The sequence below is a fragment of the Anopheles ziemanni genome, chromosome 2 (genome assembly GCF_943734765.1).
Source record: "Anopheles ziemanni chromosome 2, idAnoZiCoDA_A2_x.2, whole genome shotgun sequence".
Classification (NCBI taxonomy): domain Eukaryota; kingdom Metazoa; phylum Arthropoda; class Insecta; order Diptera; family Culicidae; genus Anopheles; species Anopheles ziemanni.
In genome coordinates, this window is record NC_080705.1 from 47,206,209 (window position 1) to 47,218,227 (window position 12,019).

A 12,019-nucleotide genomic window follows, 5' to 3' on the forward strand; every position below is an offset into this window, starting at 1 on the left:
GTACGTGACGGCTTGTCTATGCTATCTCCTTAACCCTTAGCTGCCAGAAATGTGGAAAAATAAAGTGAATAAAAATAATGCCGATATGAATTAGCCGTTCGACCTGCTGCCGACAAGTATAGAAAATATCTTTATTATTTTTTAATTAGCGAGCACAGACTAACCAGGCCCACTTAGCTTCCAAGGCACATGAAAGTGACTGGTTTGTTGATCCTAGTCAAACTAATGTTTTGAGGATCACGATGACTTAACGTCCCTACATGATGGTTGTGTACTTTTACATATAATTTAAGACAATATAATGGATCAACATTAGTGAGGAGCAAATAAAATTGTTTTAACAAATATATTTAAGTTTCTCGTTTTTTATTTGCAGAAAAAAATATGAAGCACCGAATACATCTGCCAACGCTAGTGAAAGTAGTCGCTCTGCTGCTTTCCGAAGCACTCGGTGAGACAACTACTTCTGTTATTCCACCAACGGGCTTCCTTGAAACAACGCTCACAACTGTTGGTCATCCGCCCACGACAACAGCGAAACAACAAATACATGCGATGTCGAGCATTCCTCCTGAACATATTGGCTCATATGTAGGAGTACAGACCATTGGCACAAGCGGGGCACTCTTGCCAACTTTCACTACGGAGGCGTTTTTTACAACTCCCTCGCCACAGGCAGTTACTCCACAATATAACACATCAAATACTTCCTCACCTACGGTAAGCACAACCCAGCCAACCATTCGTCAGGATTCGATGGACAGTTTGCCGGTGGATATAACGCTCATCGAAGAAAAGCAGCTCGGACCTGGTGGACCAAATCAGGTAGAAAGTGCCAGCATACAGAGGGCGCTCACCTGGTTGCGAGAGAGAAGACTTCCTGACTTCAGCTGGGGCAACGATACGCACATGGTCATCCTAGCCAAAGAGCTTTCAGGTGGCAAAGACCCGTCGGAGAATGACAACCCGATACAGGCTGTGTCAGACTTGGAAAACCTGCTGTCGATCAAACAGATGGATATCGAGGTACTGACCATGCTTGATCGTCATCACGCTACTGCCAAGCAGCTGAACACGGATCACATCGCGAAGTACATTCTGGCTATGGGAGGGTTATGCAAGGACGCTCGACACTTCTACGGCCATGATCTGGTAGCTGCACTTGAACATCACGAACACGACCAGGGACAGGAGTACGAGTTTGCTCTAACCGCGCTGGCCATCTGCAGCTCGGCAACGCATGTTAGGAAGCGTCAGATACGTCGTCTCCTGGACATTGCCAGCGGGGAAGTGAATGACGTCGGTAAGTCTTAGGAAAAGTTAACTTTGAGGCCATTTTGAATATTAGAATTTTCGACAGCAATGGCAATCTGGCGTGAATTTTGTCTTTGCTCTTCTCTTTTTCTATTCATCTTTCTACTTTTAATATCATGTCATATCTGTACCTTACGTCCTGTGTCCCATTCAACAGATACGATTGCTATGGTATTATTAGCATTGCGTTGCATTGTCACTGATCATCGCCATCGACACCTACAACATTTTGTGCGGCGTCCGGCACGCGGTCTAGCGAGTCTACAGGGTCTGCAGGGTAGCTTTGGATCACTCCGCAGTACGGCATTGGCAATGCAAGCACTGCAGGATCTCGAACCGGATCCGGCTGGAAAATGGAACCGAACTGCCGCTTCCGAGTGGTTGCTTGTTAAACAGCGTACAGACGGAAGCTGGACGGAGGAACCTCTCCAAGATGGGCAGGTATGGAATCAGTTCGACAGCAGTGTAGAGAAGGGTGATAACCGCAACGACCAGTTCTCGGGCCATATTCAACTTTTTGTATTTAATGTTAATCCCATCTTCTTGTTTGCAGGATCCTACAATTGGAATTGGCCTCACTGCCGACATTGTCCTAGCTCTTGGCTGGCGAGGACTAGGAGCGGTTCGGGCATTACAATGTGACCACGTGATGCGGGAATCAAACGAACCTTCGGAAAACGGTGAACCTAAGCTAGCCGCACCGGTGGGCCTAGGCATATCGCCCGTAGAGGAAACGGAGCCAAGAAATGTGTCCTACACCTATACATTATGGGTTGGCACGAACGAGACGGAGGAGTATTACCTCGATCTGACGTCTCCGAAAAACACCACATTTTTTCGGGCCATGAAACAGGCCGCCGAAATCGATCCAAGGTAGTTAGGATGAAGTGAATCGAGCACGAAATGGAAATATTAAACTAGTTTCTTATCATTTCGTGCTGCTAGGTTTTCTTTCGAGGCACGCGAATGGCCCAACGGACACTACGTCCATACGTTGGCAGGGATGAAAGAGGAACCAAAAAGGTAGCGGACATTTAGCACATCTTTGTTAACAGAAAGAATGAACGGTGGATTTTTAAATCTTCCAGTTATCACTTCTGGCTGCTCTATCGTTTACCGGAAAGGCCAGACACCAAAAATCCTCCCGGAAATCAGTTGATAGCACCGCTGGGTAAGTTTTTAACTTGCATTTTATGTTTCTTTGTTTAAAACTGACTATATCGGCAAAAGAGCATGTCTAATCATAACAGCTACGTAAATTTGGCGAAACTAGTTTTTATCTTTTGTAAAGTTTTATTAAATAAATCTTTTTTCTTAATTTTTACAGAATTTGAAAAAGATCCTCTCGTTTATGCAAATTTTTCCAACTTCCGAAGAAAAACTGAACCTTATAAGTAAAGCGTACACAGCTGACATGCAAATTAGTATTAAAAAAATCATACATACGGTGTCCTCCACCAAAGTAGGGTTTTATTGGGCTTTCTTTCAATTGCAAGCTACATTTTTATAGATTTTTTTAATATTATTTTATTTATAGAAATTATACTGCCAATATTTGTTTTACCTAAATCAAACGCTTTTTAGTAACAGTGCCTTAACATTAACCAAAAAAAAAGAGTATACCTCATGTAAACACATTAGAATATACAAATAAATTAAATGAAAAAATAAATTTTCAAAACAAAAGTTTTTCGCTAAACGTACTAATGTATGTAAAAATGTATGTTAAATGACATATGTATTTATGTATCAGTTTTTCCTATTTATCGTTATTCGCATTACATCGAGATTGCTCTCAGTTCGATTGTCATCTACGATGCTATGCGAATAACGACAAAAACGAAAAACTGATACATTAATACATATGTCATTTAACATACATTATTTTTTATTGTTTAGTACGTTTAGGGAAAAACTTTTGTTTTGAAAATTTATTTTTTCATTTAATTTATTTTATACTTTTACGTATTACATGAACAAAGAAAACAGGATTTATTCTATTATATGAAAATTGTCATTAAGTTATTTGAGTCGGAGTGTTATAATTCATTATCAAACTTAACACGTTCCGTATTGCGTCACCCAAATATGGGTGACAGCAGTTTTACTTCTAAAAAGTTTTTGACACATAGATAAATGAAAATGCAACATAAAAATTACTTTAATATTTTATATAATTTTTTTCGGAAGCTTAGGTTTTGCTTGGCCTTCGAAAACAATCCACTCTAAAATTGCGCTTAACCGCTGTTTAAACGTAGCTGGAATTCTCGGTGGCGGGAACGGGAAAAAGTAGCCCAGATTCGACAGGATATCCAGCGGGAACGAGCTTATTCGTCCGATCTGTCAAAGTGAAGTTTTGTTTACGTTTTAGTTTGTTTACGTGATCTAAATTGGCGGCAGGTAAAAGTGGAATTGTGAATCATTATCAAATATAAAGTTTATGAATGGTGTTGTTGAGTTCCTCCTCCAAAATTTTGCGTAGAAGACTACTCGCATTTTGGTTTCTCTCCAACAACATCGGCCACATCCATATACGTTGCCCATACCGACGTTGTTGTAGCAAGCGAATGAAACTTTTCATCAAACGTTTCAATTAAGCAAATGCGTCCGTTCCCGCCAGGTCGTAGTTTCGCGTTTTTTAAACATAGCGGGAACGAAATCCGTTTTTTTCATATGGAGTGCGGGAATATTCGTGCGATTACCGCTGTGTCTAGCCGTCGCATTAGAAAGCAATAACACCGTTGAACGAGCGAAGCGAGCGTGAAAGTGAGATGCACAATTCCTACGCTCCGGTTTTCCCACGCACTTTACGGTTTCCCCAGGCGCTATACTTTTGCTAAGGATACTATAGATGCAGGATGGTAGGGGAAATTTTTCTTGCGCTGAACGAGTTTTTGGTAGTCGATGGTTACTTTGCCGAAATAAAACAAAGCAAGACGTGAGCGTGCTACCGTAGATGTACCATATTTGGCGCAGTTAAGGAAATTCTTCATAAAAAGTTGAATAACCAAATCAATGTTCGGTTAAATCATACTACGTTTTGCACAGTGACATAGAAGACAAGAAAAAGAAGTGAGAAACTCATAAATTAATATTTCTTCAAGTTGCAGAAGCCCTTTCTGTGGCACATTATGTTCCTAACTTGGCGCATTGTTTTTGCAATGTTCCTTACTTGGCGCGATGTGTTCCTTACTAGGCGCACTTCAAACAAAATGGATGTAATTGTATCAGCTTTATTCAAAATTCAACTTAAAACAATAGAAACACTTTTCAACAGCAATTTAAAAAACAATTTAGCTTTTTGAGCCGCGGACTTTGGCTTCTCTCGTGAAAATAAAACTATCTCGTCGCTAACTTTTATAATCTCATTCATCAAAGCCTTCTATGATTCAAAAATATCTAGCAGTGTGAGCCAAACTTGGCGCAAAATATTTTCGCTTCAAAATTAGTATAAAAATCTCAAAAAGCGCCGAATCTAACCACGATTCGCTGGAAATACTTACATTTTAACAGTTTCTGATAAAAAAAATCCCTAATAATTTTTCCTTTGCGGATAAATGATTGGAAACAGTTTCACCATTTCCTTAGCAGCGTTGCTAACGCGGGTAAAAAATGGCGCACTTGTGGGATGGAATTTTTCATTTAATTAAATATACATTCAATAACAAAAAATCAATAACATGTTTTGATGCGGATGTATTGTACAAACATAAACAAATATTTGACTACATATTTTAAGCTGAAATGTTTTGGAAATAGTCTAATATCGAAGAAAATATTAGAAAGTGCGCCAAGTTTGGACCCGCGCCAAGTATGGTGCTTCTACGGTACACAGTTTCATTCAAAGTTTGCAGTATGAAGAAAATTAAAACGTTTTCGAGATTTCAGGGACAAGTTTTTGGAACATTTGCATTTACTCTTGGGAAAAGTGGTGCTGCACGGTGATCGAAATAACGAACGCAGAATAAAATTAAGCTAAAAACGGGCCGTATTACCGAGCCATGTAAACGGGTCCTGTAAACGGGCCGTGTTACCAAGGGCATGTAGCCGGGACCTGTCAACGGGCCTTACCTGGCCCTGTAATCTGAGTCCTGTAACTGGGCCCTGTTACCGGGCCCTGTAAATGGGTGCGAGAGCGAGATGCACTGCAGCATACCGGGTTTCCCACGGGTTCTGCTTTTGCTAAAGATACTAAGAATGAAGGGGAAATTTTTGTTGCGCTGTGATCGGGTGAACAATTTGATGAGCGAGTTTTTGGTAATCGATGGTTACATTGATTATCGATGGTTACTTTGCCGGAAAATAAAACAAAGCCAATTTTTGCAAAGTTTCATTCAAAGTTTGTAATAGAGGGAAATGAAACGTTTTCGTGATTGTGGAAACAATTTTTTCGAACATTGCATTTACTCTTGGGAATGGTGGTGCTTCAACATGATGAAAATAACTTACGCAGAAAAAAATTAATAATAAAACTACAACCATGAGGTTTGGCCCTGTAGCCGGGACCTGTAAACGGGCCCACTTACCGGGCCCTGTAAACGGGCACTGTAACCCGGCCATGTAAACTGACACTGTAACCGGGCCATGTAAACTGACACTGTAACCGGGCCCTGTAAACTGGCCCTGTAGACGGGCCGTGTTACCAGGCTCTGTAAACGGGTCATGTAAACGGGTCCTGTTACCGGACCCTGTCACCGGGCCCTGTAAATTAGCCGTGTTACCTGGCCCAGTAACCGGGTCCTGTAAACGGGCCCTGTAAAATGGGTCCAATAATTGGGCCGTTTTACCTAGTCGCTACACAAATTGCAGCAGCTAGGTGGTTCCATTAGATAGCACGATTGAGCGAAGCGAACGCGAAAGCGAGATGCACTGTTCTGATGCTTTTCTGATGCTAAGCTTAGAGAGCAATATACGTAGCAAGGAATGCGGAAGCGAGATGCACTGTTCTGACACTTTTTTTACGCTAAGATAGCAATATAGCAACGAACGAATGAAGCGACCCTACCGCCACAAGCTTCGGGTCGAGGTAGGAAATCAATGGGCAAGAGCGAGATGGTGATAGCCTTGTCTCTTTTACACCAACGCAGCAATTCCCCTGTCCCGCCACCGCCAGAAATCTCTGGCCACCGCGCCCATCTGTTGCCGCGGCAGCCGATCCGAACAGAAAAATCGAGACTTGTGATTGGCTAGCCGAACCCTTATGTGTGAAGTCATCAAAGTGCGCATATGCGCATTGCAATACGATACGAAGTTTAAATGCCCTGCGCGAAGACCCAGCGCGAGCGATCGAAAACCCAGCGCGAGCAATCGTAGACCCACCCGAGCGCCACCGCGCTTTGTAAAACGCGTCTCGTACGCATGGTGACTTTTACTTCGTTTTCAGATTTATCGCGACACCTAAACCGAAGCAAAACCGAAGTTGCCGCGGCAAAAACGAAAAATGGAGGCCCCTTTCGGGGCCTTTGCTCTTTTTCTCTTCTCTTCCTTCTACACATTCTCATGTCTCGAGCTGTTTACGCGGACTTGAACCGCGTTGTTTCCACTCCGGTCTCTGCGCACCTACCGCAAGACCGTCGCTCTTTGTTGAGAACGATGTGCTAAAGGCCCAATATATATCTACTGCGTAGCCGTTTGTATGGACTGTATGGGAATGCATCGGTATACGCTCAACCCGCTCTAGCCATTTAAACCTCTCGCGGAGCGAATTCATATGGCCACCGCGTTTCGGTTTTTGCTCTTCATTTAGCGATCGCTTGCGCTGCGTACGTAAGCATGAATGACCGCTCGCGCTGGGTATACCCGTACGGGTACCCGTACGTCCGTATTCGACCGCGCTGGGTATTCGACTGGTCTACGATTGCTCGCGCTGGGTTTTCGATCGCTCGCGCTGGGTCTTCGAAGACCCGATCGCGCAGGGCATTTAAACTTCGTACATGCAACTTGCGCATGCGCACTTTGATGACTTCACACACGAAGATTCGGCTAGCCAATCACAAAAATCGATTTTTCAGTTCGGATCGGCTGCCGCGGCAACAGATGGGCGCGGTAAGGAGAGATTTCTGGCGGTGGCGGGACGGGAGAATTTCTGCGTTGGTGTAAAAGAGATAAGGCTATCACCATCTCGCTCTTGCCCATTGAATTCCCTATCTCCACCCGAAGCTATGGCTGGTAGGGCCAGCGCGAGCCGATCGAAAACCCAGCGCGAGCAATCGTAGACCCAGCGCGAGCCGATCGAATACCAAGCGCGAGCGATCATTCATTCATTTCATTCCATTCATTCATTTAAATGAAGAGCAAAAACCGAAACGCGGTGGCCATATGAATTCGCTCCGCGAGAGGTTTAAACGGCTAGAGCGGGTTGAGCGTATACCGATGCATTCCCATACAGTCCATACAAACGACTACGCAGTAGATATATATTGGGTCTTTAGCACACCGTTCTCAACAAAGAGCGACGGTCTTGCGGTAGGTGCGCAGAGACCGGAGTGGAAACAACGCGGTTCAAGTCCGTGTAACAGCTCGAGACATAAGAATGTGTAGAAGGAAGAGAAGAAAAAAAGACGGAGGGCCCCGAAAGGGGCTGCCATTTTTCGTTTTTGTCGTGGCAACTTCGGTTTTTATCTTCGTGGTTCGCTGCATATTCCCCGCTCATGCATAGCGCAGTGGGGAAATTTTTGTTGCGTTCTGATCGGGTGAACGATTTGATGAGCGAGTTTTTGGTAGTCGATGATTACTTTGATTATCGATGGTTACTTTGCCGGAAAATAAAACAAAGCAAAGCGGAAATCTGCAGACACAGTTTCATTCAAAGTTTGTAATAGGAGGGAAATGAAACGTTTTCGTGATTATGGAAGTATTTTTTTCGAACTTGCATTTACTTTTGGGAAAGGTGGTGCTTCAACATGATGAAAACAACCAACTCAGAATAAAATCAACAAAAAAAATACATCCATAAGCTGAGGCCCTGTAGCCGGGACCTGTATACGGACCCTGTTACCGGGCCCTGTAAACGGGCGGTGTGACCGGGCCCTGTAAACGGGCACTGTAAACGGGTCATATAAACGGGCACTGTAACCGGGTCCTGTAACTGGGTCCTGTAACTGGGCCGTGTAACCGGGCCGTTTTACCTAGTTATAAACAAATTGTAATTTAAAAAGTTGTACTAAAAAGTGTGCGTCAAGTTAGCACACTTTTTTAGTACAATCTTTTTTAATATCTTCCTCTTGGCGTAACGACCTCTTGGTCATGCCTGCCCGTTAAGGGCTTACGAGACTTGTTTCCCTGTTGTACGTGGGTAGTCAGTCCTCTCGTACAGGGGAGGGTCCGGTCTCGGTTGGGATTCGAACCCACGCCGTCGAGGTGGTGAGCCCCGGCGCTCATGGGCCGATTTTCTAACCGGCGCATTAATATAATTTGTTTATAACATTTATTGGTAAAAGAGTAAATGAGGCCCCAGCCGCCATGTTTTCGATCGTGGCTACACCTCTTGTGGACGTTTAAACTGAATGTATGCAATTGGTGATACATTAATTCGTTAAATTCAACCTACGAGTATTTGAATCGTAGTGTGTACCGTTAATTTCGGCTACGCAATCAACCTAGGGGTGCGGTATGAGGGGGGCCCACGGGCCCCCCTTATTTCTCAAAACTATAACAAACTCTCTTTTTCAGTAGACCTAGCGCAGTCCGCTCGCTGCGCTCGCTGCGGGCGCGCCGCCGTTTCCAAATCATTTCTTCGGCTAAACTCATTGTTTCATGCTGTCCATCATGTGTGGTATAGTTTAGTTACTAGTATCTTACAGTAACTTAACATGTAAAAGTATAGTAACCCGCATTCAACCTCCACTGCGTGATTAGTTTGAACCGTTATGTTCTTTTAAGCGAACCGTTAGCGATCAAATATTTGAAAAGTATGCATGCGTCGCGCTTTGCATAGCTTCAGGCGCTTAATGTGAACCAGCAGGAAGAGGAGAATCTAGCCCGGGGCCTCATTTACTCTTTTACCCATTTATTAAACCAACGATTTTGGAAGGCTAAGTAAAAACTTAGCTTCCCGAAGAATTGATATAAAATATTAGGTAAAAGAGTAAATGAGGCCCCGGGCTAGATTCTCCTCTTCCTGCTGGTTCACATTAAGCGCCAGAAGCTATGCAAAGCGCGACACATGCATTCGTTTCGAATTTTTGAACGCTAACGGTTCGCTTAAAAGAACATAACGGTTTAAACTAATCACCCAGTGGAATGCGGGTTAATGTGGTTGAATGCGGGTTAATATACTTTCACATGTTACTAGTAAGTAAACTATACCACACATGGTGCACAGCATGAAACAATGAGTTTAGCCGAAAAAATTATTTGGAAACGGCGGCGCGCCCGCAGCGAGCGAAGCGAGCGGACTGCGCTAGGTCTACCGAAAAAGAGAGTTTGTTATAGTTTTGAGAAATAAGGGGGGCCCGTGGGCCCCCCTCATACCGCACCCCTAGGTTGATTGCATACCCGAAATTAACGGTACACACTACGGTTCAAATACTCGTAGGTTGAATTTAACGAATTAATGTAACACCAATTGCATACATTCAGTTTAAACGTCCACAAGAGGTGTAGCCACGATCGAAAACATGGCGGCTGGGGCCTCATTTACTCTTTTACCGTGGTTTTGGTATGAAGCACTAAAATTTTCTTACGGGCCGGATGAAATCAGTTGGTGTGCCGGATTTGGCCCGCGGGCCGGACTTTGCCGACCGCTGTCCTAGACGATCCAGTTCAAAGAGACCGTTCTATCTTCCGGATCTCCAGTGACAGGTGCTGACGAAGAGTAGATGCTTTATACTCGGGTCACACCTGACACTGCCCGTTATACCAGTTATAACTATATATAGAAAGTGGAATAACTGTGGCATGTCCACTACTGTTGAATGAAAAAAGTGTATGTATGTATTGGACTCCGTGTAATTTTACCATGAAAAATGTGGGGCATCATTTTTTCATGGTGATAGTTTTCATTATTTCATTCGAGGTCAAGTTAGTATGAGTTTACAAATGTTAGTTTCAGGCGAAGCGTTGAGAGCAATACTGTACTGTACTATAACTCTTATGATATTCCGAGGTACATTTATCGAATAGATGAATACATCAATTGAATCCAACAAAATGATAGTATTAATGCTGCTTTAATGCATGCCGCATGCTTAATGTTTAACGTATACGAAATATACATATCATACATATACATATTAGGAAAATGTCAATTACATATTTGAACTTTTTTTTACCCTTATATTGTTCCATTAAAATCAGAATCTCTCAGTGTTGGCAGCATAAAAACTAATAACAAAATGATGATACGAAAACTATTGTCCTACTTTTCATTCTTTCAAATTTCTTCATATATTTGATTTGCTAACCTTTTTCCGTTTCTTTTGTAGGTGTGGACGAACTTCTCGTAGAAGATGGTGAACATTATCTCTACTGGTACAAGAAATTGTAAAACCAGATATACAATAATCCAATGTACAATATTTCCATCCTTGTATCCCCACTTGATCAGCTAGAAAGCAAGTAAGCAATATTCGAAAGTCGTAACGAGCCGAGAAGGTAACAGCAAAATCAACAGCAGCAGCAGTAGAAGCAGAAGCTTTGTTCTAGTAGTTTTTTTTTAATGCAAAATACTAAGTACAGTGGAAGAGTGCACGATTAAGTACCCTCGCATGTGACTTGATTGATTTGAACGTTTTACACAAGTTCATGTTAACGACAGATAAGACATCCATCGATTAGTAAGTTATCGGTATGAATACGACAAGATATAAAACGACTATGTACAACTCAACAAGCATCGATAAATGACTGCCTAGTAAAAGGAAATAAGCTGAAAAACAAAGGACAACAGATAAATCCTTGTCCAGTTGGGCAGTGAACGAATAGGGAAGAGAAATTTAAATAAATTGTGGACCATCCGTGTTGTTTGAAGGGAAAAATGATAGGTACGGAATGATGCATTTCAAATCATACCGAACGACTAAATCGACAAACAATATACAAACTTATACATGATATACAAATATATCCATATATACATTCATAGATATACATCCAAGTATATATACACATTCGTACGTTATAAACCAAGGAAAGCAATGTAGTAGAACTGCTCATAGAATGGTAAACAACAAAGAAGCAAGGGTAATGAGGGGACGGTGATCCCATTGCCTGCAAAAACTTCATCAGGCATGTTAAGTGTGATGTGATGTATACTCGTATCAAAGTAGTAGTAACAAATAATGCACTCGAAATTGACAATAACTTATGGATGGATACAGATTGACCCGACAAGGTTGGATGGGTTCATGTTTGGTTTTACGAAAGGAAAGTGTACCAAAGTGATACAAATATTGGAAACAGCTAAGGCTTTATGTGAATTGATCACCAATGTCCAACATAATCGTACCACCATGTCGAACATAATCGTACGACACAATTGCTCAGACAAAGTACACCAAAAGGCTTTGGGGGGAAATTTCTCACCACGGAGTTTTAGATATTTTCTGAGTTAAACTCCTCCACAATTGAGTAGAAACGGGGTTGCAAATTGTTTCTGGACATAGTAAAATTGTTGGTAACTATTATCTTCAAGCCCGAACGTTTTATCAGATTTGAATTATCCACTAATATGCACTTTATCTTTAAATTTTGATATGCAAAATAA

General features: G+C 42.3%; 1 protein-coding gene across 1 annotated transcript; it reads left to right on the forward strand.

Annotated features, from left to right (window-relative positions):
- Positions 1–384: 384 nt before the first annotated feature.
- On the forward strand, positions 385–10,801 carry LOC131293683 (uncharacterized protein CG3556). Its single transcript, XM_058321758.1, has 6 exons — positions 385–1,303; positions 1,472–1,755; positions 1,868–2,187; positions 2,260–2,337; positions 2,403–2,485; positions 10,740–10,801. Exons 1-6 carry the CDS (start codon positions 385–387, stop codon positions 10,799–10,801), a joined length of 1,746 nt encoding a protein of 581 aa, XP_058177741.1.
- Positions 10,802–12,019: the final 1,218 nt, after the last annotated feature.

Coding starts and splice junctions, on each gene's coding strand:
- LOC131293683 (XM_058321758.1), top strand. CDS start 385: ATGAAGCACCGAATACATCTGCCAACGCTAGTGAAAGTAGTCGCTCTG. Junction 2,188..2,259: donor GCCGCCGAAATCGATCCAAG/GTAGTTAGGATG, acceptor TCGTGCTGCTAG/GTTTTCTTTCGAGGCACGCG. Junction 2,338..2,402: donor ATGAAAGAGGAACCAAAAAG/GTAGCGGACATT, acceptor TAAATCTTCCAG/TTATCACTTCTGGCTGCTCT.